The sequence below is a fragment of the Vombatus ursinus genome, unplaced genomic scaffold, assembly GCF_900497805.2.
Source record: "Vombatus ursinus unplaced genomic scaffold, bare-nosed wombat genome assembly UNPS02014841.1, whole genome shotgun sequence".
NCBI lineage: Eukaryota > Metazoa > Chordata > Mammalia > Diprotodontia > Vombatidae > Vombatus > Vombatus ursinus.
Genome location: NW_020954619.1, coordinates 5231518 through 5258121, shown reverse-complemented (window position 1 = coordinate 5258121; position 26604 = coordinate 5231518). Strand labels below are relative to the sequence as shown.

At 40.5% G+C, this 26604-nt stretch overlaps 1 protein-coding gene across 2 annotated transcripts in view; it reads left to right on the top strand.

Moving 5' to 3' along the window:
- The first annotated feature begins 610 nt into the window (after positions 1–610).
- SLC24A3 (solute carrier family 24 member 3) overlaps positions 611–26604 on the top strand; it is a 750777-nt gene continuing 724783 nt past the window's right edge. The window contains exon 1 of one of the 2 annotated variants that reach the window (XM_027840422.1): positions 611–974. In XM_027840422.1, the coding sequence (XP_027696223.1) occupies positions 611–974 (364 nt within the window). The remainder of the gene's footprint in view (positions 975–26604) is intronic. The other variant, XM_027840423.1, reaches the window with a different exon arrangement.

The window sequence follows — 26604 nt, the reverse complement described above, 5'->3', positions numbered from 1 at the left end:
TCAGGGGCTGCATCCATGGCAAACCCTCCTCCTCCTCTTCCTCCTCCTCCTCCTCCTCCTTCTTCTTCTCCTCCTCCTCCTCCTCTCCTCCTCCCTTCGCCTCCCCACGCCTCCACCGCCACCTCCGCTGCGGCCCGGGGTCCGGAGCCTCCGTCCTTCTCCTCCGGGCAGTGATCTTGTTTGAGGGGAGGAAGGGGGTGGTAGCCCTAGGGCCATGGATTAAGAGGACTGGTCTCGTAGCTCCTGCCTCTGCACAGGCTAGAAGAGGGGGCGGGCGGGCAAGTAGGCGGGGTGGGTTTGGCGAGCAGAGCTAGCGAGCGAGGAAGCAAGAGAGAGGAAAATCCAGGGGCTTCCGTGAGCCTGCCCGGCGGAGTTTGCAAGCCGCTGATTCTACCTCAGGGGCACCTACAGACCCTAGGAGACCAGACCGTTTTTGCCCCCACCGCCCCTTCCTTGGGCTCATCTCCCTGCTCACCAGCAGAAGAGAGGGAGCGAGAGTGAGGAGTGTGTGTGTGTGTGTGTGTGTGTGTGAGCGCGCGCGCGCGTGTGTGCGCGCGTGTGAGTGTGTGTGTGTGCGCGTGTGTCTGTGTGTACACGCAGGGAAAAGCTAATGGATGTAGTGAAGCTGGCGCTGGAGAAGGGGAGCGGACAGCAGGCTCCGGTCGCCGTTGCAGCTGTTGCTCAGGCTCCAGCCCTGGCTCCTGCTCTGGTTCTGGCTCCGGATCCAGCTCCAGCTCGGGCTCAGGCTCAGGCTCCAGCTCCGGCTCCAGCTCGCCGCCGCCTACTCCTCCTGCCCCGACCACCACCACCGCTGCTGCCCCTCCGGCAGTCAGAGATGCTGCCGCTCCTGCCCAGCAACCAGCACCGGCTCCGTGCTCGCAGGAAAAGAAAGGAGCTGCTGCTGGGCCAGGTCTGCTTCCTGGGCTCCCTCTTGCTGCTCCTCTCGTCCCTGGGTAACTGGGCTGATAAAGCCGGTGAGTTTCTGCCGGAGTTGGCGTTGCGGATCGCAGGAGACTCGAGAGGCATCTCCTCGGGGTTGACTTTGTCTTTGTGTGTGGTGTGTGTGTGTGTGTGTGTGTGTGTGTGTGTGTGTGTGTGTGTGTGTGTGTTGAAGGTGGGGGGCAGTGGGAACGGAGGTGGGGGACCGATTTCAGTATGGGTTGTGTTTGAGTCAAGGTGTTCCTGACTCGGTGGGATAGGAGATTGGGGATGGGGAGTGCAGTCACCAGGGACAATCACCCTCACTCTGAGTTGTGCTTTATCAACCCCCACCCCCACTACCGGCCCAGCGTTGTCCGGAGAGTGCTGGAGAATGGGGGGCTCAGTAGAGTGGGGAGCAAGCGAAGGACTCTAACCTGTCTGTGTGGTCAAATACCTCCCGGCAGAGAAATCTTAAGATTGAAGCGAGAGGTGGCAGAGGACAGGGGAAGACGGAGGTACTGGAGAATCCTTTGAATCTGTTGGTGTTGGTCTGGAATTGTTGGGAATGCCCATCTTGGGCTTGTCACAATACTTTGATCTGTTTGCTTGTGCCTCCCCATCCCCCCCCTTCTGTGAAATGGAAAAGGGGAAACACAATCCCCCTCCTAACAGAAACCCTTCAAAATGACCCCAGGAACAAGCCATTCACCCCAACAAATAAAGTTACCCTTACAGGTTTCTAAAGGTCATGGTTTCCTAACAAGTATCTGTCCTTAGTTCTTAGCGACACCTTTCTAAGGTAACCACCTGTAAACCCCATGGGCATGTGGAAAAGATAGAATGACTGTTTTTTCTTAAATTCCTACACATGAGACTATTCTGGCTTTTCTGTGGATGAGGAGAGCAGAAAGCATCAAAGCCGCCTTTGACAGGCAGGCTCATGCTGTCAGAGAACAAGCCTAACTTTTAATAGAAGAAAACTGTTGACCCTTCAAGCAGAGTTTATAAGCCAACTTAGTTCCTTTAAACTAGTTACCCATCAGCAAGACATCTTTTCCTGCACTTGGGTTTTGCATTCTTCTGACTTATATTTTGGTTAATCCAGTCTAATTCTTTTCAAAATGATACTTTTTCTTGCAGCTCTGGGGGAAAAATTGACTTGACTCTACTATCTGAATCTAGTAATTAATTCCATCCCTGTCACCCACGACCTACCCATTTCCCTTTCTCTCTAAATTAGCCACTGCTCTGAACTGCACTTTTTTTTTTCATTCTGGGTTCTTCTTTGGCAGAAATAGCCCTTGGAGAAGAATTGTACTTGGGACAGTTGTTCGCCGAAAACTACATTTAGCCCAAGGTGTTTAGTTGCCTCAGAAATTAAGGTTTTAGGAAGAGCATTTTCTGTAGAACTGACCATTCCATATTCTGTGCCTTTAATGACACTTTTAATAGGAAAACAGCCAAATGCTTGTGAAAAATAAAGTCACAAGTAAGGACTGATACAGCAGGAAAAGCATGGGTATTGGAGATAGTGGGCCTGGGATCAAATCTCAGGTCTACCAATTCCTGTCTGTGTGATCTTGGGGTAGTCACTTCATCTCTTTGGATATCACTTTCCTCAGCTATAAAATGAGGGGTTTGTATTAAGTGGCCTCTCAGGTCCCTTCTGTCTCTAAATTGATGATCATAGGAGCCTTAGCATAAAGTTATATAAAAATAACAAATTCAACTTGATGATGGCAGAAAGCTTTCACAGTGTCTAATAAACTGGGATACCTAAATATTGGAAAGACAGGATTATAGCCTATTCAAGCCAAATGATCAGCTTTGGAATTTGGGCTACAGAGTTTCTTCGCCAGACTTCACTATCAACAATCCTTTGCCCACAGAACCAAGTGAATGTTGGAGAGAACTACTCTTCCATTTTTTCCTGAGGTGCTTTCATTCTGCAAACATGGTCACTGGAAAGGAGGCTGTGCTTGTTTGAGTGAAGATGAAGCATCTTTCCAAATGTGGGTTTATGAGCTGCCGAAGGATTGGTTGATTGGCTAATTTGAATTAAGAGAAATCCATCATTAACCCCCATTTTAAATCCCTCCAACTTTTATGAGGTGAAAAAGGCAGTTTATAGGTGGGTTAGGGTTTTTTTTTTTTTGGCCTTCAGGAGAAACCATTCCAAATAAATTACATCTTATTCATTTGTTCCTCCAGTTTTCATGTTATGCTTTATGACTCATGTAGTTCCATCCACTTTCCAGGGTTTAAAAGATATTTCTAATTTCTAGAATGAGAATATAAGCCATACAGTTCAATCTATCTACTGCAGTGGGCTGCATGCCCTTAAGGAAAAGTGGCCTGCATGTGATCATCATCCACTAAGGGAACTTGCTGCTCCATGATGAGTATGCCATTTTAAAATGATTTCCCAAGGAGGGACATTTCCTTTCAGGTAGTTACTGACTCAGATATGGCCCAATCTCCCATTCTCTCCCCTTGATGAATCTCTCTCTCCCATTTCCCTTGCTTTCTCCCATTTTTCTTTTTAGTAGTGAGAACATATGATACTCCAAACCCTATCTTCTGACCTATGAACTACCATGTAACTTGTGTAGTTGAAGATCAGACAGAAAATGGTAGACAAGGTTAAGAAGAACACTGTGCTTCATGAGTTAACTTCCCAAAAAAGAAATGTTATTTGTGGTTCTGTCATTTTTCCCTCCATCAAATATTGATAATTCCAGTACATAGTAAGCCACAAAGGGATTTTGTAGCAAGGTACAGTCTTTCAGTATAATCCCTTGAGATTTATTTACACCGAAAAGAATCTGTAAACTTTTTATAAGTTTATGAAATTTAAGCATTTGGAAAGTGACTTTGAAATGAGAAACATTAAATCCCCTATATGTATTAGTCCTTAAGAAAAGCACATAGCAGGGAATTCCCTGGCCTTGGAGTCAGAAGCCCCGCACTGCCCCCTGTGGAATCTTAAGGAAGCTATTTTATGGCCCTGGCCTCAGTTTCTTCAACTAGAAAATGAAGAAGTTGAACTAGATATCTTTAAGGTCCCTTCCACCTCTGAATCCAATGACTCCATTGATATAATAATGAAAACTAAAATTTGGCCCTATTTTAAAGCCTGAGCTTAGTGCGACTCAGAGAGACTGAATGGTTTATTCAGTCACACAGCAATGAGAGCCAAGATCTGAACCCCGGAATTTTGACTCCTCATAGACTCCTTTGTTTCTTAGAATCCATGTAACTCTTTTAGTAAAACTGTAATACACACACACACACACACACACACACACAGCCTAATGATCAAAACTAATGTTTTATTTATTTATCATTAAAGACATGTCAAGATTGTTGTTACTTCTAAACATAAACTAATGTAATCGCTTAGATACTTGCGCTTTGCATGTAGTGTTTTGTTTAAAAAATAGAACTCCTTTAGATAAGTCAAAATAAAAAATGTATGACAGAGATCATATTACACTATCACTTATCATTCTGTGAGATTCCTGGACTAGTGAAATTCTATTCATGACTGCTACCTCAATTCAACCCCAACTGGTTTCTTCTTGGGAGGGATACTTAATTAACACAAGAATTTATTAAGCAACCTTGCAGGTCAGGAATAGAAGAAACCCTCAAGCCTTCTTTATAGAAGTTTAGTGATTTGGTTTCCCTCCCCTCCTATTACCCACCAAGATCACATTTTCTGTGCTCTTTTTTCAAAGTCCACTAGAAAAATAACAATACCAATTACAGCTTCCATTTATAGACTACTTTGTAGTTTACAAAATTCTTTCACATATATGATTTTTATCTGATCCACAAAACTATCCTATGAAGTTGGAAGTACAAGTGTCAACACCTGAATTCTATGGATGGAGAAGTCTCAGAGAGGAAGAGGAATGACAGAGAAGCTAAGTGACTCGATCAATGTCATATAATGAGTAAAAAATAGAGCCGATCTTGAATAGCTGAATCTAGGTTTTATAAGGCACATATGCCTTATATAGATGTATACTGTTCACCAATTTCATGTGTTGATTAAACATCTTCATCCCCAAGAAGAAACCAAGCTGGATCGAATATAGGTAATGATTATGAGTATATCAATATATAAGATTAAAAGAATACTCAATAGCCAACCAATTTGATTGTGCCTATGTATATATTTGGGAGGGGGTATTCTGAAACTGTGATTTCACTGACATAGGGAAGTCTCTTGAGGAAATGCACTCTGTGAATACAGATGAGCAATTGTGCTATAGTTTCAGGAAATTGCCTGCTGAGATTGTACTGAGATGTACTGAGAGTACTGAGTACTAACAGATTAAGTGATTTGCTTGGGCTCACACAGCCACTCTGTATCAGAGGTGGTAGCTCTTGAGGCCAACTTTCTGTAAATTATGGCACACTATTACATATGTAACCTGTGACTTGTCACCCAATTCTTTGGGTTTATACTGAACAGGTTCATTTTTGGCAGCAGCCACCAGATCATATCTCTTTGATGTATTTTGCCCCTAGTCAGAGATTCTCTCAGAGAACTCTCTGACTAGTTTGAATATAGGTTCATGTCTAGGTCTCCACTGGTATTGGAAAGAGGGTTATTAGAGCCTATTCATTCATTCAAAGCAACAATGTAATCAGTACAGGATTGTCTTTATTTCACCTTAGAGAAGATACATAAGGGCATAAAGTTGCCTGTAAACAATTATAATTCCCCCCACCTCCTCCACCTTTCCTCAACTGGACATCCCATTGGAAGGAAAACAAACTTCGAATCACTAGAGTTGAAGTCCCTAGGCCATTCATGTGAGTCCAACTTTCATGCTGGGGACACAGACAAGCCTCTAGTCTGATGATAATATCTCAAGGGTTTGGACTCTTCTGGAAGGAAATGAACTCAGGGTTACTCAAGGTTACCCTCTCCCTTTCTCATCTGTCATGGTAACTTATAGTAATGGTCATGGGTAAAACCCAAATCTTAATTCCCTTATATCATGCCTTATTCACTTACTATGAGGGTCACTTACTTAATCCTCTTCTTTAGAAGTTAATGTTTCTCAAGGCACCTACCCCTCCCAATCCAACTATTGGGTTAGATTCCATGGTCCTCCTCTCTCTCCAAAAGGCAACCTCTCCACCCTCTCACCTCAATGCTGGGTCATCCAGTAATAGGGAATTATCTAGGAAATTCTCACTTTTCTCTCTAGGGGGTTGGGACCAAGAACTCTTGAACCCTGAAGTAACTCTGAGGCTAGCGCTATCTAGGAACTCTCTCTTTTGTCTCTAGACAACTAGATACCTGAACTCTCAAACTTGGAAAAGAAAAAGAAAGCCCAAGCCTGGTACTTCCCAGGAAATAGTCTTTTTTCTGTCCATAAAACCTATACCCTAAACTCTTCCTTTAGGCAACACTGTGAGAGCATATGGCTCTCTCATGTGCCTCCTCTGCAAGGTGGCCATTATAGGTTCAGGAGGTGTGTATGTGTGTGTGTATGTGTGTGTGTGTGTACACACATGAGTGTGTGGAAGAGTTGAAGGGGAATAGGCTGGCCACTTTTTAATTCTGATGCTCTGTGGTCTGGCCAGAGGGGAAAAGGGGAAAAAGTCTAAAAGCCTCCAACTCTTCAACTGCCCTCACTCCATTTTTAAATATAGGCTCAGTACAAAGGGGTATCCTCTTTGAAAATCCTGAACCAACCCGTTTATCGACAATAGGTCCAAAACTAAACTTGAATCAATTAATTTATCCTTAAGAGGTAGTAGGTGGCACAACAGATAGAGAGTGGGGTCTGGAGTCAGGAAGACCTGAGTTCAAATTCAGCCTTAGATATTAATTTTGTGACCCTGGTCAAATCACTTAACCTCTGCCTACCTCAGTTTCCTCAGTGGGGATCATAATAGCAACTACCTTCCAAGGTTGTTATGAAGATCAAATGAGATAATATTTGTAAATGCTTAGGACAGTGCCTGGCACATATTAGGCACTTAATAAGTGCTTATTTCCTTCCTTCATTAATTGATAAAATACAAAGTTCCACATAGAAGCATAACACCTTATAAAATCAAGTTGATCATGGTCCCCTGGTCCATCCTCTACATATTTACATACATACACATTTGCTATATGTTCATATATATGTATGTAGGTGTATATGTATACATTATATATATATATATATGATATTTGTTGGCTATTGAGTTTTTCTTTCAGCTTCTATAGCAAACATTGGTGATTTTTGCATGCTCTGGATGAGCTTCCTGTGGATTTTTTTTCTTTTAAAATGATCAACTAAATAATTTCCTCTCAAAGGTGGCAGCATGGAAAAAGTGCAGTCAGAGGACCTGAGTTCAAAACCTGATTGTACCACTTACTGTGTGACCTTGGACAAGTCATTTAAATTCTTTGGACCCCTTTGGATCTGTCAAATAAGGGGGCTGGCTACGTTACTCAAAGATAGTACTTCTAGCTTCCTGTATGTGATCCTCTGATTTGGTAAAAGGGAGACTAGAGTGATCAGAAATTTTGGCATGGGACCAACTGTAATCATGATTTCTAGAAGGTTCAGATTCAGAATAGGGTGATCCCAGGTTCAGAATAGAGGATAAATTTTAAAATGTACATAAAATGGCAATAATGTTTTTAAGGATGAAATGTAGAGCTTGATTTGGCTTGTCTCATTGCTTTTTGAGTAGTGACTCCATTGCATAAGATAGATATGAATTCATGATGGGGAGATTTCTGTTTCAAGGGCAATAATTAGATGCAAAGTTATAGAAAGAGAATGAGAGGTTTGAGAATGCTGAGGAGATACTGGTCTTATATTGCCTTTTTCAGTTAGAATCTATAGTAAAGAAGCAACAGAATGTTGGAATCAGAGCAACAATATTTTAGAAACACATTTGGTTTTAAACTTTTCTATTTTCTGCATAAACATATATAGATATGTCTTTCCTCCTGGCTTTTCTTAGCTGTCTCCTGAACCAGATTTTTCTCAGAGATTTCTTTAACTGTCTAGCTTCACATTCTTTTAGGAGGATTCCTTTACCCTGGAGGGATGGCAAAACCTAGAAGTATTTCAAAGCCAGTATTTACAAAGAGATTTCTAGAATTGTGGAGGTTAATTTGACAGCACATGATTTTGGCAACTCCATTTGACTTCAAGGAGAGTCACTGAGTCTGAAGAAAGAAGAGCAGAGATAGTGTGGTTTGGGATGAGGAGAGATTTTATCTCTGGATGTTTTAACAGCCAGAATAGGAGACCTTGGACAGCAATGAGTTTCATGTAGGGTAGGGGTTCTTAACCTTTTGTATGTCATGAACCCCCTTGACTGCTGAAGTACATGGACTCCCTTTCAGAGTGCTATTTTTTAAAAAATCATAATTGAAGGAAATGCCCAATTTTAGTTAGAAGTTAGTGAAATTAAAAGTGTTATTTACTGTTCACATGTTCCTTGAAATCTATTCACAGCCCTCATAATCCAAGGTTAAGAAGACCTAATGTAGGGCCCTTGAAGGGCCAGTTGCAAGTTGGGTCAAAGGAAGAAAATAAGAAAATAAATATACATGTTCTCAGCCCAAGTAAAAAATGTGCCTGTGACTTAATTGGGGTAAGGGTCTTATACAGACCAGAATAGAAGCAGAAATTGATAGTGTAAAAAAGAGGAATGTGTAACATTAAACCCTTCTCTTAGCTTAAAAGACTGTTCCCAGTGTGATCTGATCCAAGGCACTCTTTGCAGACCTAAAAGGGTGGGGGTGGCAGAGGGCTGGAGATCACTTTGAGGGGCAGGAGTTCAGGGCTTCTGCCTTCTAGCAGTTAGGGAGTATGAAAATAGTTTTAATTTCCTCTATTTTACTCCAAAATATCCATGACCCCTCCCCCCCCCATTGTCCAAAAACCATTCAATATCCTGAGACTGCCTGGACCAAAATTTATTAGTTTTTTATCAATTTATTTCAGAATTCCAAGTTTTCCATGGCCAAATGAATTTTCTGACACTGTTATAGGTCATAGAGGTTGTTCTCTCCCCTATGCCCCTTCACCTCAGCTAGAAGGAACTTTAGAGATGAGTCCCAGTTTCTTCCTTTTACAAGTGAGGAAACTGAAGTCCAGAGAGGAGAAATAATTGGTCTGAGGACAAACAGCTACCTAGTGGATTAGCCAGGATGACAAGCTGAGGTATCCTGACTCCTCATTCAGTGTTCTTGTTACTATGTGCCACTGCCTGAATAGAATAATCACTTTTGAGATGATCTGTTAGAAGATTTGTAGAAGTGGTATTTTCCAAACACAATGGAATCTGGAATATGTACTGGTACAAATTGAAACCCCTTTTTGCTCCTGAGCTATGTTCTGTATACAGTGTCAGTAAAAATCTATTAAATGCCTACCATGTGCCAAGCACTGTGCTTAGGACTGGGGATACAAACAAAGCAAAAGACAGTCCCTGCTGTCAAGGAGCTCAGAAGCTAATGGGGAAGACCATGTACATGCACACAACCCACACATAGGAAGGATATAGATAGGAGAAACTGGAAATAATCAATAGAAGGAAGATACTAGAATTGAGAGGGATCGGGAAAGGCTTCTTGTAGAAGGTGAGAATTTACCTGGGACTTAAAAGAAGCCAGGGAAGCCAGGAAGCAGAGATGATTGGGGAGAGCATTCCAGGTGTGGAGAACAGCTAGTGAAAATGCTCACTTGGACATACTTGTACAAACTTGGGTGGTTCTCTTATCTATAAAATGGGGAGGGGATTGAGTTCACAAAATCAAAGGTGCCTCTAGCTTTAAAATTCTTTGATTCTGTGATTCTATGATCCTAGGAATGTATTCCCTACTTACCTCTACCTTGTAGAATCTTTGGCTTCCTTCAAGACTCACGTCATGTGCCATTATATCTATTGATCCCCCTCCCCCCAAGCATTTGTTAGTGCTCAAGTCCTTAAATTACTTTGTATTTTTGATGTTATTTGGCATTTTCATATTGACATATATTATGAAATCTCCCAGAAGAATGTAATTGCTCTGAAGGTGGGTACTATTTCCTTTTTCTTTTCTTTGTATCCATAGAAGTTAGCATGGTACCTTATACATAATGGATGCTTAATACATGACCCTTGAATTGAACTGACGTGTCCAGGAGTGGAGAGTAGGATCCCTATATGACATGATTTCAAAATCGACTGCAAAACTTTGTCCCAGGAATATTACTCCAAAGCTTCCTGATATTCTTTTAGTAGAAGATAAAGATACAATTAGAGATAAGGTTTAAAATGAAAATACTCCTTAGTTTGGTAGCAAAATGGCAAGTTCACACTATGGCATAAATGATTGATAGCATGTATGCTGGGGGTAGTGGGTGGGAAGCAAGGTACTGGTAGAAAGGGAAATTTAGGAAGAGTACAGAAAAAAGCGGGGGAGCCTGAGGACAAACTTGGGTGCCTTAATTATTTCTAGACCTCAGCATGTTGATTAAGGGGACTGCAGCAGAAAATATCAGCCTGATTCAAGTTGGCAACATTTCTGTCTCACTCTAGTTCACACCAGGTAGGCAATATCTCACCTACCTACCTTTTAACCTTATACCCAGAATCTCAGGTTTCCTACCATTTTGATAATTATATTTTCTGAACCAAAATTTAGAACATATGGTCAATTGCCATGCTGCCGTAATTAAACACATTTATTTATTTACCTATTCATGGAACCTGATATTTGGGGGCTTTAAGTCAGAGGAATCATGTCATAGGCATTTATACTCAGTACACATCTGTGGTCACACATCACTTGCGCATAATCCTTATGAGAAATTATGTGTCTAAACCTGTTTCCTCATCAGTAAAATGGGGACAATCACTGGCTATGGTAGCTTCCTCACAGGGTTGTTGTGAGGATCCTATAATATAATGTATGTGACATGCTTTGTAAGTTATACAGTACTAGCACTTAGGATAGAATCTGGCACATAATAGGCTATCAATTAATGTTTATTAATTGATTGATATATACATGATGGGTTTTACCCATACCCCGTGGGTTCTGCATTTTTTCTAATGCTCTTTTTTATTTTTGGCAATTGGGGTTAAGTGACTTGCCCAAGGTCACACAGCTAGTAAGTGTCAAGTGTTTGGTCTGAGGCCAGATTTGGACTCAGGTCCTCCTGACTTCAGGGCCGGTGCTCTATCTATTACGCCATCTAGCTGCCCCCTAATTCTCTTTTTTTGACATGTATGTTTTTACTGTACTCCTTCCTGACTAAAGTGATTCATTCAGCTGCTTTTTGTTTTTTCTTGCTGAAATAAAATTTCTAGGATATTTCAACGGTGGGGAAGAATTGGGACATAATATATTAAACTGGGACTATCTCAGAAAATTGAGGAAGAATAGTTACTGTCTGTCCCTGTTGTGCCATCTCAAATTAAAAAAATGAGGAATTCCTCATCAGAAGGGAAGAACTGGGGAAAGGACACAAGATGAGTGAGGAAGTTTGGGCATAGTACTTGTCTTTCCTTCCAACTTTGTCTCTGATGGTGTGATGAGGCATATCAGTCAATAAGCATTTATTGTTAATCAGTAGAGATATATTAAATGCCTCCTATGTGCAAGTACTGTCCTAAGAATTAGGGATGCAAGAAAGGCAAAGATAGTCCCTGCCCTAGAGACTCTCCCAGTCCAATGAGTCACTTCATGTCACTTCACCTCATAGGCCTTCAGTTTCTTCATCTGTAAAAGGAGGATATTTGACCAGATTAGTAGTTCTTAGTAATAGCTAGTTTTTGTAATGTTTGCAAAGTACTTAACAAAATTCTCATTTAATCCTCACAAAAACCTGGGATGTAGGTGCTATTGTTATCACTATTTTATAGAAAACTGAGTCTGAGAGGGGTTAAGGATCACTCACTAGGTAGTTAGTGAGTATGTAAGGCAGGATTTGAGATTAGTTAGGCCTTCCTAACTCCAAACACAGCACTCTTTGTACCACCTAGCTGCCTCTAACCTTATTTTGGGTCTTAGATCTCTTTGGCAGCCAGTTGAAGCCTATGAGCTCCATCTCAGAATAATGTTGAGATGCATTAAGTATTAGGATGACAAAGGAAATCAATTATATTAAAATTCAGCTATCAAATTTAAAAAAAAATAAGTATATAGACCTTAGACTAAGAATGCCTAGGCTGCATGATTACTATGGTCCCTTCCAGTTCTATGAAGGATACGTTCTTTTTAAAATCTTATTTAATATTTTATTTTTTCCCAATTACATGTAAAAACAATCGTAACATTCTTTTTTTTTTTCAAATTTTGAGTTCCAAATTCTCTCCTTCCCTCCCTTCTCTCCCATTGAGAAGGTAAGCAAGGTGAAATAATGCAAAACACATTTTGATGTAAGTCATTCTGTGAAAGAAAACACGGACAAAAAAAGCCCCAAGAAAAATAAAGAAAGCAAAGAAAAAGTATCTTTGATCTGCATTCAGGCTCCGCCAGTTCTCTCTCTGGAGATGGACAGCACCTTTTATCATAAGTCTCACAGAACTGTCTTGGATCACTATATTGCTGAGTATAGCTAAGTTATTCATAGTAGATCATCATACAACATTGCTGTTACTGTACACAATGTTCTTCTGGTTCTGCTCATTTCACTTTGCATCAGTTCGTGTAAGTCTTTTCATGTTTTTCTGAGAGCATCCTGCTCATCATTTCTTAAAGCACTATGGTATTCTATCACAACCACGTACAATAACCTGTTCAGTCATTCCCCAACTGATGGGCATCCCCTTAACGTCCAATTCTTTGCCACCACTAAAAGACCTGCAATAAATATTTTTGTACACATAGGTCCTTTTCCTTTTTGTTTTTTATCTCTTTGGGATACAGACCTAGTAGTGGTATTGCTTGGTCAAAGGGTAAGCCTGGTTTTATGGCCCTTTGGATGTAATTCCAAATTGCTCTCCAGAATGGTTGAATCAGTATACAACTTCACCAATAGCACATGAGTGTTTTAATTTTCCCACGTATCCTCCAACATTTTTCATTTTCCTTTTCTGTAATATTAGCCAATGTGACAGATGTTTTAAGCTCAGAGTTGTTTTAATTTGCATTTCTCTCATCAATAATGATTTAGAGCATTTTTATATGGCTATAGATAGCTTTGATTACTTTGTCTGAAAATTGCCTGTTAATATCCTTTGACCATTTATCAATTGAGAAATGGCTTTGATTTCTACAAATTCATCTCAGTTTTCTATATGTTTGAGAAATGAAGTCTTTATCAGAGAAACTCACTATAAATTTTTGTCACAGTAATGATTACTATGCATTTCACTCCATCCTATTTTCCCTGTTTATCCTACTCTCTCTCTCCTTTTCCCTGTGCATTCTCAAAAGTGTTTTGCTTCTGACTTTTACCTCCCCCAAATTGTCCTCCCTTCTATCAGCCCTCCTCTCCCCCTTCTCTTATTCCCTTTCCTTCCTGTATGGTAAGATAGATTTCTACACCCAAGTGAGTGTGTGTATTTTCTCCTTTTTGAGCCAATTCTGATGAGGGTAAGGTTCATGTGCTCCCCTCCCCACTTCTCTCATTTCCCCTCCCCCACTGTAAAATCTCTTCTAGGCCTCTTTTGCGTCAGATAAGTTATCCCATTCTCCCTCTCCCTTTCCCCTTCTTCCAGTGCATTCTTCTTTTTTATCCCTTAATTTTATATATTTTTTTAGATAATCATACCATCACATTCAACTCACACCTCTGCTTTCTGTCTATATATACTCCTATGAACGATATGTTCTTGTGAGATCACAGGCTCACCTCACATACCAATTCTATGAACTCAGAGTACTTGGCCCTCTAGGTTTCTGTCACCAATATGAAGTTGGCATGCCAAGGCATCTTAAACCTTGGTGCTTATTTTCCTCAGCACACCTGCTGCTTCTAAGAAGCACATTTTCTCCACATCATGACAGTATGAAAATCAATTGTACATTTCAATAAATGGTTATAGAGTAAGAGGTAGATTTTGAATAAAAATGAAGAGCTGGAATTTGATTTTTTTCAGTTGCCATATAATAGTTCACAATGCCTGGATTTCTTTTTCTTTCTTTTAATTCCACATAAAGTCGTCCTGAAGTTCTTACCATGGCACAGAGTGGACAGGTACATCTTCTGTGGGGGCAAAAGACAGGGAAAGAGGAATAAATGAACAAGTTGAAGCAGAAAGCTGATTTTCCTCTCGTTCATTTATTCTCATTCATTTAGCAGCAGCATTTAACGAAACTAGAGAGGTGGGCTTCTTTGTTATTATTTTTTCATCTTTACTCCAGATAAAGACGTTCCATTGTAGGGATAGTTGTGTGTTTTATGACAATTATTTCTCTCTACTCAGATGTTTGTGGATTGCTCCAGAGGCATTTTCCCTGGGTTCCAATTGGGCCCAAGCAGATTACCGCTGAAGATTGGGGCCGTGCACTGAGAGCAGATGGGAGGGCAGCTGGCCAGTCCAGTTATCTCCTGATAGCAAGGCTCTGCTTAGACAGACTGATAATTACTTTAAAGTCTTTTCTGTTTCTTTCCCCTTTGTTTGTTTTTGGACATTCTAAATTGACTTAAAGCTTATTTAAGTTGAATGAAGGAACAAGTAAAGGGTAAAAAACTAGGCCTAAATGCTATAAACTTAGGTGCTAAGAGTTACTTCAAAGATTTGGTTCTGCTTCTTATGCAACATGAGAGGCAATGCAGCATGGAGGTTAGAGTCCAAAAGGACCTCTACTGCTTATTAACTGTGGAGTCATAGGCAAGTCACTTATTTCCTTACGTCTTAGTTTCCTTGTCTGTAAAGAGGGCGTTAATATATGTAATTTCTAGAATGCCCCCACAAAGCATCAACTAAATGTCGTCCTTTGATCATTGTCAAAGAGACTAACCTTAAATAGTGGATTCAAAAGAATTCTGACCACGCGCTCAGAAAACATAGGTTCTTCGAAGAATATTTGGATCATGAAAAGGGAAGTAATTGGCTTATTTGGTAAGGAATGAATAACATCAAATGCTGTACCTGGATTAGTATTGTCCTTTTTAACGGAAGAATGACACAGGGGAAAGATGATGGAGGCCAAAATCTCTTGGTTTTCTATGCTAACCAATTCAGTTTTCAGAAAGTAATCCCTTCCCTTCCTTTCTCTAATAAGCATTTATTGGGCACCTAAATGCTAGACATTGGAGATACAAAGAGAGAAACAAAACATTTCTTGTCCTCAGTATGCTCCTGTGAAATTCCTCACTAGTGGCTCTTGTCTCTTACACCTCAGACTGTTCTTAGGACAATGAAGATGACTTTTTAATGGCTCTAGAGTCTGGGGTAGAGAGGATCAAGGGGAACGGGAAAAGGTCCTTCAATTCTTGGAGATGCTAACCCTTCAAGAATTGTTCATTTTAAGGATAAAACGGGCCAATAGTGTTTTTCTTGTCAGTTGTGATTTATCTCTAAAAGCAGGGTCATAAGCAAGTTTCCAACCTTGGAGGAGGTAGTAATGAGAATCTAATCAGTGACCTGGTACCCATTATATCTCCCCTAATCTTCTTAGAGATTTGGTTCTTGTCAGGGTGCCAGATGTTGCAGCTGTGACTGGGGGTGGATATAGATAGAGATCTAGAGGCATCATGGGGTACATACAGAAAAGGGCTTGAAGTCAGTAAATCATAGGATTATAGACTGAAAGCTGTAATGGACCTCAGAGGTCCTCTAGTCCAATCCCTATTTTTGCAGATAAGGAAGGTGAGTCCCTATGAGGTTAAGTGACTTATCAAAGGTCACCCTGCTAATAACAATGGCAGGATTTGAACCTAAGTCTTCCCACACCAAAGCTCTCGCTCTTTACACTATACCATTTTCCCCTTAGGAATTAATTTTTTTTTAAGGTCTATTGGGTTTTTATTTAAAGTTTTGAGTTCCAAATTCTATTCCTCTGCCTTCTTCCCCTTCCCCCTTCCTGAGACGGTAAGCAGTCAGATATAGGTTATACATGTGCAATTATGTAAAACATTTCCATATTAGTCATTTTGTAAAAGAAGATTTGAATAAAAGAAAAAAATGTGAGAAAGAAAGTAAAAACTAATATGTTTGAGTCTGTATTCAATCAACATCAGTTCTTTCTCTGGAGGCAGATAGGAAGCTTCATCATTTGTCCTTTGGGATTGTCAGCATTGTATTGCTGAGAATACCTTAGTCATTCACAGTTCTTCATGGAACAATATTGCTGTTACTGTGTACAACATTCTCCTGGTTCTGTTCACTTCACTATGCATCAGTTCATATAAGTCTTTCCAAGTTTTTCTGAAATCATCCTGCTTGTCATTTCTTATAGAACAATAATATTCCATTACAATCATATACTACCTCTTGTTTAGCCATTCCCCAATTGATAGGCATCCTTCTGATTTCCAATTTTTAGCCACTATAAAAAGAGCTGCTATAAATATTTTTTTTTTTTGGTAAAAATAGGCCCTTTCCCCTTTTTTGGATATCTTTGGGATATAGACCTAGCATACACTATACCTTTTTGGCCTCAGCTCTACCGTGGTCTATCATTGACTATTTAGATGTAACTTTATCTCTCTGGGTCTCCATTTCCTCATTTAACCTCGCTTGTAAAAGAAGAGACTTGAATTAGTTGATTTCTTTTCTTCTTTTTTTGTTTTATTTATTTTATTTTTAATAGGTTTTCAGGCTGTTTACCATGCCTAGAATGCTTTCCCTCCTCACCTCTGCCTTTTGGAATTCTCATGTTATTAGGACATGTTTTTTCTTTCCCTGTTTTTAGACAGTACCCAACTCATAACTATGTATTTATTTTTGTACATATTCTGCATTTACTTATCTTTGGACAGTAGAATTGGAATGGTCTTTAGAGGTTTTCTAGCCCAGTCTTCTAGGATGTAAGCTCTTTGAGGGCAGGAACTGTAATACTTCTATATTTGTATCTCCCATACCTAAGACAGGCAGGTAGGCACATAATAAATACTTTTTAATTAATTTATCAAGAGTCTAGAATTCTTAGTGACATAATGATGTTTTACTCAGTCTTGCACATAACATTCAGAAGTCATCAGGACTGAATGCTTTCTACCTGGATGGGAAATTTGCATGAGACCAAGAGAACCTCCAAATGTTCTTATGTTCTCTTTGTTTCCAAAACTTTATTAGACTAAGTGAATGCTAGCATTGTGGCAGGTAGTTTCACACAGATACAGGTTCTTAGTTAAATCGAGCCCAAAGGGCATGAAAGTTAGGTGGGAGTATAATGGGTTTCACCAACCTGCTGTCTGATTTCTTTTAGAAAGTCAGTGTGTCATAATGGAATGTGTGGGACCTGGAGTCTGGGGACCTGGGTTTCAATCTCAACTAAGACTCTTATTAGCTATGTGCTCTTGGGTAAGTAACGTAACTTCTCAGAGTCCCAGTCCAGTCCAGTCAAGAAGCACTTATTAAGCACTTACTGTATGCCAGCCACTTTGCTAAGTCCTGGGAATATACATACAAGCAGAAATAAGGACAGCCCCTGCCCTCAAGGAGCTTTACCTTCTAATGAGGAAGACCACACATGAAAGGACAGCTGATATTCAGGGGGCAGGGTGTAGATGAAGGGACCTAGTGTAGGGGCGTGGTCAACAAAGTTCTGCAGAGAGGCAGAAGTGAACCTGGAGAGAATTGAGGCTGTAGTCCTAGGCCTGAGCCACCTCCTTAAAATGTAGCTTTGGGGAGGAACCAGCGGATCAAAGGGAGAGGTAACAGGGGAGGAGGGTACTTCCAATGTGAAAACTAGTCCAAGAGTCAAGTGGACTTTGAGGGTAAAGAGGTTTCAATGGCATGATAAAGTCCTGAATCAGGATTTCAGCCTGGAGAGGCTCAGTGTCTTCATCTGTAAAATACGGTGATAATACTTGTACTACTTCTCTTACATAGATTTTATGAGGAAAGCACTTTGTAAACCTTAACTCTACATACTTTTGCATGATTTTATTAGGCCTTAGGTACATGAACTCTTCTTTCCATTCTCATCTGAGGTTCTTGACTTGTACTTTGCTGAGAAATTGAAGACATTTGCTGCAAGCCCTCTCTTTTCTCCCTCTCTTCATTTAAAAAAACCCCTTAAATTCCCCTCCCCCTTCTTTTAGTTTCTAATGAGGTAGTCCTTCTCCTTTCAAAAGCCAACTGTTGTATATGTGATCTTGATACGTTCCCTTACATCTTCTGCATCAAATTGTATCCTCAGGCATCTCTTTTATCTCTCTAATCTTCAACCTCTCCCTATCCACTTGTTCTATTCCCACTGATTTCAAACATCCCCAAATCTCCCCATCCTTAAAATAAGTTCATTAGACTCTACTATCCCCTTAAGATATTGTCTTTTCTCTCTCTTCCCTTTCTCAGCCAAACTCTTAGGAAAAGATGCCTCTATTCCCCTACTTACTCTTCAACCTTTGCAATTTACCTTCTGACCTCACCATTCAACAGAAATTGCTGTCTTTAGTATTTTCCAGTGTTTTTTTAACTGCTAAATATTATGGCCTTTTTTTCTTCAGTGCTCATCTTTCTTGGTCTCTTAGTTGCTTTTGATACTTTCTGTTTGCTACCATCTCCTATAGAATATTCTCTCCTCTTTTTTGTGTGACACTACTCTCTCCTGTTTCTCCTGCTACCTTTATGAACGCACCTTCTTAGTCTCCTTCGTTGATTCATCTTCCATATCTCACCCCCCTAACTGTGGGTGTTGCCCAAGGCTCTGGCCTGGACTCTCTTCTGTTCTCCCTCTAATTCAAAATTTAGTTATGATTATTCTGTCTCTGTCCTGTCTCTTAGTGACTTCTGTTTTTCTTTCTACCAAAGTATTCCTGATAACTTAACTGAATTGGGTTGCATTTTTTGCTGTGCAAGAAAGTAGAAAATTAGAAATCCACTTCATCTATTAGTTGTTTTAGTTACATCAATATCAACAACTACTCCAAGTTAACATGCCAAGTCTGCATTCATTCACTCCTGTGTAAGAGTGTGTATGTGAGTTGTTGATGGTGCTGCTGTGTACATAGCTACACAAGGAGCCAGTCTGACTGGCTCAGCCAAAGTCCTTGTCAGAAAAATAGTTGGTAAAACCCCAGAGGAATGTTGCTTCAAGCATCTGGTTTCCAGAAATATAGGTGTCCTAGGGAAATTGAGTTGGAAATAGGTGACTGAGAAAAGAGAGACAGTAGTCTGGACAACTCTTAACCATTGTTTTCATACCCCTATACTTATCTTTCCCCATAATTCTGGCCACTAAACCAACTACAAATCTTGTCTGCCCTCATACTGACCTCCTGGTCTATAAAATACAAAACAATCAGGTTGGTTTTTTTTGGAGAATGAATGAATTATCTGAGTGTCATAGCACATGTCTTTAGTCCCTGCTGGCTGGGGAGGATGAGGCTGGTGGACTGCTTGAGTTTGGGAGTTCTGAACTGCATAGAGTTAGAGCCAATTAGGTGTCTGTGCTAAGGCTGGCTCCAATATATTGAGCCCTTAGGATCAGAGGGCCACCAAGTTCCCTAAGGAGGGGCAAACCCGCTCAGGTTGGGACAATGGAGCAGGTTAAATCTGCCTTGTTGATTGATGTTAGTATCAAACCTGTGAGTAGTCTACTCAAGATCGGGAGACCCAGTATAGAAAGAAAGAAGGAGAAATGGAAGGAAGAAGAGAAGGAGAGAGAGAAAGAGGAGAAGGGGGGGGAGAATTAATTAGTTTGTTTAGACACAATCTTACTATCCTTCTAGCTGGTGTAGGATAAGAAAAATGGAGTCCCAGTAATGTTCTCCCCAAAGCCCTATCTCGTCTGTGACCCTTTGTATCTTTAGTTGTTGGTTAGTACTCTGTTGTATTCACTGTCCCATGATGCTTCCATCATTCCATGATTGTGCCATCTGCCAAAAGTGGGCATTTTCCTATTACTCCTTAAATTTCCCAAGATCCTTGAATAAGATAGAAAAAATCATATCCATTTGATGTGCTCTGAGTAGACATGGGAAATATTTCAAATTTGTATTTCTGAAAATTAAGAAAAAAACTTCAGGAATAGTCATTGTTACCATATAACAAAAGACCAAAAAAAGGATCACATTAACCATTATCAATTGGGACTATTTAAGAGGTAAAGTCAGTATAAAATAGTAAAAACTCACTGCTATATAGTTTTCTAAATAAATAGGATTATAGGTTTTGGAGATGAAAAGGAACTTAAGGTTCATCTAGTCCAAACCTCTCTGATTTTATAGATGTGGCAAGCAAGCCCTAGAAAGGCTAAGTGATTTGTCCAGAATCACACAGGCAAGTAAGTAGCAAAGGCAGAATTCAAAACCTGATCTTCGTACTCCAATATAATTATATGACTTGTAGTTACATATAGTAACTTGAAATAGCCACAGAAGATTGCCAAGTAGAGATCTTTTTAGTGTTGTGACTCATCCTTAATGGAATAATTCCATTCAATTCAACAAATATTCATTATGTACTTATTGCATACTAAGCACTGTGCTATGCTCATTTATATAATCACGGTTACAGATTAGCAAGTATGCTTTCTGAGCTCACTATTCCAGAGCCAGACAGCTATACCTCCCCCTTTGGCTTCTGGAAATCTATCAAGGGACTTGGGCTATCCTTTTCTATTACCATCACTGGTAGTCCTCCATAACCAGCATCCCAGTTCCATTTAACGATTTAACATCAATTAGCTTTTATAGGAGGATATTTTCTTTGAAGATAGAATAATAATAGTATACACATTCCCCTAATAGTTTGGTCTTAACAGTACTACCTCAGTCTCAGGGAAGAATGGACTTAGACCTAGCACAGTTTCTACATATCATTGATCCCACCAAGTTCATGTCTGAAGACAGTATTGCTCCTGAATGAGTCCTTATTTCACCTCCTTCTGGGCTGATTTCTGAAGATAACTCCAAGTGGTTACTTCTTGTTCCTGGAAGGGTATAGGTTGGTTTTCAAAAGCTGTCATGGACTTGACTCTCAGAATCCCAGATACGCCCCCATACCCAGAGGATTGCTCTCCTGGCCTTTTGAAACACAATTGCTACCTCCAGATTAATCTTCTTCACCTAAAGTGGAAGAAGAACTGGTGAGGTAAAGGAACATGGAACCACATATTGGCCTTGGAGGGAGAGAGGACTTTCTCTTACACTCCCCCTTACAGTATAGCCTCTCACCAGATGCCATCAGTGAAGTAGAACCAAGAGCAGAAATCACCAAGGGTGAGAGGTGCCGAGATTGACCTTTAGAAGGCACCCCCTAGTTCCCATTCCACACCTACAGACAATCAAATAGGATGCTGTCCACCATGTGGTTAACAGATCAGAACCAGTTGCTAAGTATCTACATATGCTCTACAAAGCACTTCCAATATATATCATTACTCTTCTCCCAGAAACAGGCAGGCTTTCCAGCCTCTTCCACAGGAGGAGTAGCATCAGAGGCACTGTGCACATGTACCAGTCCCTTGTAACATACATAACTGGAGGTAGATGCTGCAGTATGAGCATCTACTAATGATATAGTAATGAATAGAGAACTGGCCTCAGAGTCAGAAAGACCTGTCCCTGACACATACTTGCTATGTGACTCCTGGGCAAATCGGTGAACTTCTCAGTGCCCCTGCAAGACCTGTAAGACTATCGCTAGCATAAAAGTTATTGATCTACCTTGGTGGATTGGCTATAGTTATGGAACTGGAACAGGACCTTCAAAAGGCCTTAGAGGGTCAGCTAGGTGGCACAGTGGCTAGAGAACCAGTCCTGGATTCAGGAGGACCTGAGTTCAAATCTGGCCTCAGACACATAACACTTACTAGCTGTGTGATCCTGGGCAAGTCACTTAACCCCATTACCTAACCAAAAAAAAAAAAAAAGAAGAAGTGGGCTTAATGACTTTGTTTCCAGCTCTGATTTGAGGACTAACTATAATATCTTGGGTCCAGAGCAGAATGCACACCCTAAACAAAATAGATGCATTGGGGCTACAAAGTCCTGGTTGGTGAATTTTCAGTACGGAACCAGCAGCATTCTTTCCAAGACTAGTGTAAGAAATATGGTAATTCCATAAACCACAATACTAATTATTGTGCTACAGGGTGGTCCGCTAAATCTAGAGAATGACTAGAAGGGGATCATAGCAGGAAACCAACAGTGTGGCATAGTCCACAGGGGCTGCCAAACATCTGGGTGGAAACTAAAAAATTCAATTAAGTATCTATGTTTTTGTTTTCTTTTTAAACAGTGATGCCAAACATCCAGCAACATTTGGATAATTGATGGATTTTCTTTTTCAGTTTTCATCCAGTATCCTCATGTAACCACAATACCTGGGTATCTGCAGTATGGTTGGCAGAGATATTGTTGACTATATTTTAAAGTCTGAAATGTTTTGCTTTGGGAGAAAATGTGAAATATATTACTCAAAAGAAAGCAGAGACAGTGTGGTACTGTGAAAGGAGGACATAAGCAGAGTCAGAAGACCTGGGTGCTAGTATTGGTTTTGTACCTACACAGCTGTGTGATCTTAGACAAGTTGCTTTTCTTCTCTGGTTTGCGAGTGTCCTCATCTGTAAAGTGCACTGGAGTTAGACCAGATGACCTTTCTGGTCCCTTCCAGCCTCGATGTCTGATGATTCTCTAAGTTTAAAGAAGTTCAGTTCAATTTGATAAAAGTAATCCTCTCAGGCAATTTGAAATTGCTTTTAATTCCTAGAAAATTTAACAGTCCCTGAGTGAAATAGACAGTATTGAGCATTTTCTGATTAAGAGGTTTGATGAATTTGCCAGTCTAGAGAACAAAACCTTGCCAGTGCAGGGATCTGGGTTTTCACATGTGAGCCATAAAGTACTAATGAAGTGGTTGAACTAGATGACCTCTTAGTTCCTTTCCAGTGCTAACATTCTGTGCACTTATTTAAAAATAGTTTTTTAGATTTTTACTATTCTTAAAATATTTATTAGTGTCCTTGTGAGAGTCATATCTGCTTATCAAATAGATGGTAATAAAGTTGCAGTTTTCTAACAAGTGAAAGTTCAGATACTTGACTTGGTGTGTGTGTGTGTGCGTGTGCGTGCCTGTTGGTTTTGATAGGGAGGAATTAGATTTTCAGTTACCATTAGCATTTTACTATTTAATTTGGGCTAGTAGGCCTATGCTGATTTACACGGAGTCTTGGGTTTTAGACTGTGGTTGAAGAACCTGATTGAATGAAAAATGAGATGGTTTCCACAAAAGGGACCATCACTGTCAGAGATGAGAATAGAACCTACATGCCTTATTTCTTTGCATAGTGTTCTGTTCCCTTGACTTGAAGTGACTCAAGTATCTTTTTATTTTTATTTAAACTTTCCCTATATTATGAAACCTGTGGTATTTACCTCTTGCATTCAAGCTAAGAATTCCAGCATCCCCTGCCCCCAACTTAGTAGGTTGTAGTAGAAAGATCAGGAGATTGCTGGGTGACACAGTGGATAGAGTGCTGGCCCTGGAGTCAGGAGGACCTGAATTGAAATCTGGCCTCAGACTTACTAGCTGTGTGACCCTGGGCAAGTCACTTAACCCTGTTTGCCTTAGTTCCTCATCTGCAAAATGAACTGGAGAAGGAAATGACAAAGCACTCCAGTACCTTTGCCATGAAAACCCCAAATGGCATCACGAAGAGTCAGACATGACTGAAATAGCTCAATGACAACAAAAGTAGAAAGATCAGTAGAGTTCATAAGATTTGTTTTCAAATTCTAGCCCTTCTATCTACTAGCTGAATGACTTTGGCTAAAGCTATTGTGGCCTCTTCATATCTTGATTTCCATGTTTGTAAAATGAAGTGACTGGACAAGTTATCTCTAACAATGCTTCCATCTCTATGATTCAATGAATCGTATGGGTCAAGTTCTATGATTCCATACATCTTTCACCATTCTCTTCTGGACTCAGTTGTGACTAAAAATTCTGGAATCTGGGGAAATTCAGTTGAAGAGGGAAGGGGAACAGTGTAAATTATAACTAACTACTCTTGTGCTTGGTTGAAGTTGACTGTGAGAGGTCATGGGAATCAGTGAGGTTGAGGAACTGGGAGGCCTTGATATTCAAGACAGGCAGGGGTTAGGGAGGCAAAACCTCCCTTAAGGAGGTCTGGTACTGAACTTTCTGAGGTGGAAGGAGAGTGTGCTAGAGGCACAGAGGTGATGACAGAAAACAAAGATTTGGACAAGGTGGCATGCCCTTGAAAGGAGGTGATATAGTTGCTGTGCAGTGGCGGCAGAGAGAAGGTTTGGAAGTCAAAGTGAGAAGCAAGGAATGTGCCAACTCTTCTTAACATTGTGTCATCAGGTATGAGAGATGGAACAGCCAACCCAGGAATGAAGCCAAGAGATTTATTGTCTCCAGTACCAATCTAGCTTCTCTGAGTGCTAGAAGGAAGGAAGGAAGGAAGAAAACAAGTATTTATTAAGTGCCTACTGTGTGTCAGGCACTGTGCCAAGCATTTTACTAATCTCCCATTAGATCCTTACAAGTCTGGGAAGTGAGTGTTATTATCATCCCCATTATACAGATGAAGAAACTGAGTTAGATAGAGGTTAAGTGACTTGCCCAGAGTCAAACAGCTAGTAAGTGTCTGAATTAGGATTTGAACTCAGGTCTTCTTGATTCTCAGCCCAGTTATCTATCCACTGCACTCCTTAGCTGCCTCCTACCAGAAGCTGGGAGGAAGGTGGAAGGAAGAGATCTAGGATGAAGGAGTTAGGGTTTTGTTATTAATACAGGAGGGTTTCAGAGGGCATAGTGGAAAGGAAGGGCAGAGAGGGATAGGAGCTTGGGGAGGGCTAGCATGGAGTTGTGTAGATATGAATGTAAGGAGAAGGACCAGAGGAAAGACGTTTTTGCCTTTGTGGAAAAGGGTTTTGTATCTGGGGCTAGAGTAGCAAGAGTTAAGAATTTACCAGCCATAGTGTTTGGGTATACCAAGGTCAGAGAAGCTAAATTGGATCAAAGAACTTCTTTATACCCTGACCCTCAGGGGAGCCCTGTCATTTGATTGCAGTGGGGAGGATTGAAATGATAAGAAATATATTAACTGTCATAATCACTTACAAACACTTATTGAATGCTTGCTTTGTATGGGGTGTTAAGCTCAGTGATAGGGAGTCTAAGGGCAAGGGGTGACCCTTATTCTCTGCCTTCAACAAGTTTACTCTTACAGAGGTAGTGTGACATAGAGGATACAGTGTTGGTAGGACTTGGAGTCAGAAATCAATGACATGATCAATGAAAAAGGATTGTTAAGTATCCACTATTTGCTGGGCACTGTGCTTAAAGCCAGAGATCCAGAGACCGAGATGAAATAGCACTTGTCCCCAAGAAACTTCTATATTCTATAAGATGACTTGGCTGGGTTCAAATGCTGATTCAGACACATACTAACTTTGTGACTCTAGGCAAGCCTCTTAACTTTTCTAAGCCTCAGTTTCCTCACCTGTAAAAAGAGGATAGTAATAGTACCTACCTCATAGGGTTACTGTGAGGTTCAAATGACACAATACCAACAAAGTGCCTTGCAAAATTTAGAAATCAATCAGTCAACAAGCATTTACTAAGTATCTGCCATGTGCCAGGCATTGTGCTAAGTGCTGGGAATACAAAAAAAGGCAAAAATATGGTCCCTGCCTTCAAGGAATTCACAGTCTAATGGAGGAGGCAATATGCAAGCAACTGTATACAAACAAGATATATGCAGAATGATGTATAGATTGACTATTATGACTATTACGGTACTGGGGATTGATGTCCTGTGCTAGATGACCCTGTGAGAGAAATCTGTGCCACTTAGAAAGGTAGCTGGAGGGGTCAGCTAGGTGGTGCAATGGATAGAGTTCAGGCCCTAGAGGGCCTGAGTTCAAAGCCAGCCTCAGACACTTACTAGCTGTGTGACCCTGGGCAAGTCACTTAACTCCAATTGCCTCAGAGAACAAAGGAAAAAAAAAAGAAAGGCGGCTAGTAGTAGAACCTGATGGCCAAGAGACCCTGAGGTATCTATTTCACACCAGGGTAGAGTGGTAGAGTAGGCCTGATGTTCCACTGGGTTTGAGAAGGAACTTCTCCCCTTTTCCATTCTGGAGCTTGGTAAAATGCCCTGGTCACCCCTATTCTAGTTTTGGCTCTGACACAGTCTGTCTATGAAAATGATTTCATAAAAGACTAGAGAAAAGAGAAATTGAAAACCAATGGGAAATTGGTGACAAAAATGTTAAGTGGGGGGAAAATGAAAGAGGTTATTAATAACAGACTGAATTTTCTCTGTAAAAATATACATTACAGGTTAACATTTGCCTCTAATCTAGACTCCTTGTTTTTTTTATCTTCTCATCTTGGTGGTCGCTTCATCTTTCCTACCCACTGAACGCTCCACTTATAATAAAATCAGAAGGCAAAACAACTTTTTAGTAATGGACTTAATTTCGCAAGAGCCCTGAAAGGTCCAGGAGGAAGTGGGGGGTGGGGAGGAGGGAAGAATCCCAAGGCTCCTTTCAGATAAGCAAGCCAACAATGCTAACTGAATTACAAACAACAACTCAAAGACTGAGAATGATGTTCCTT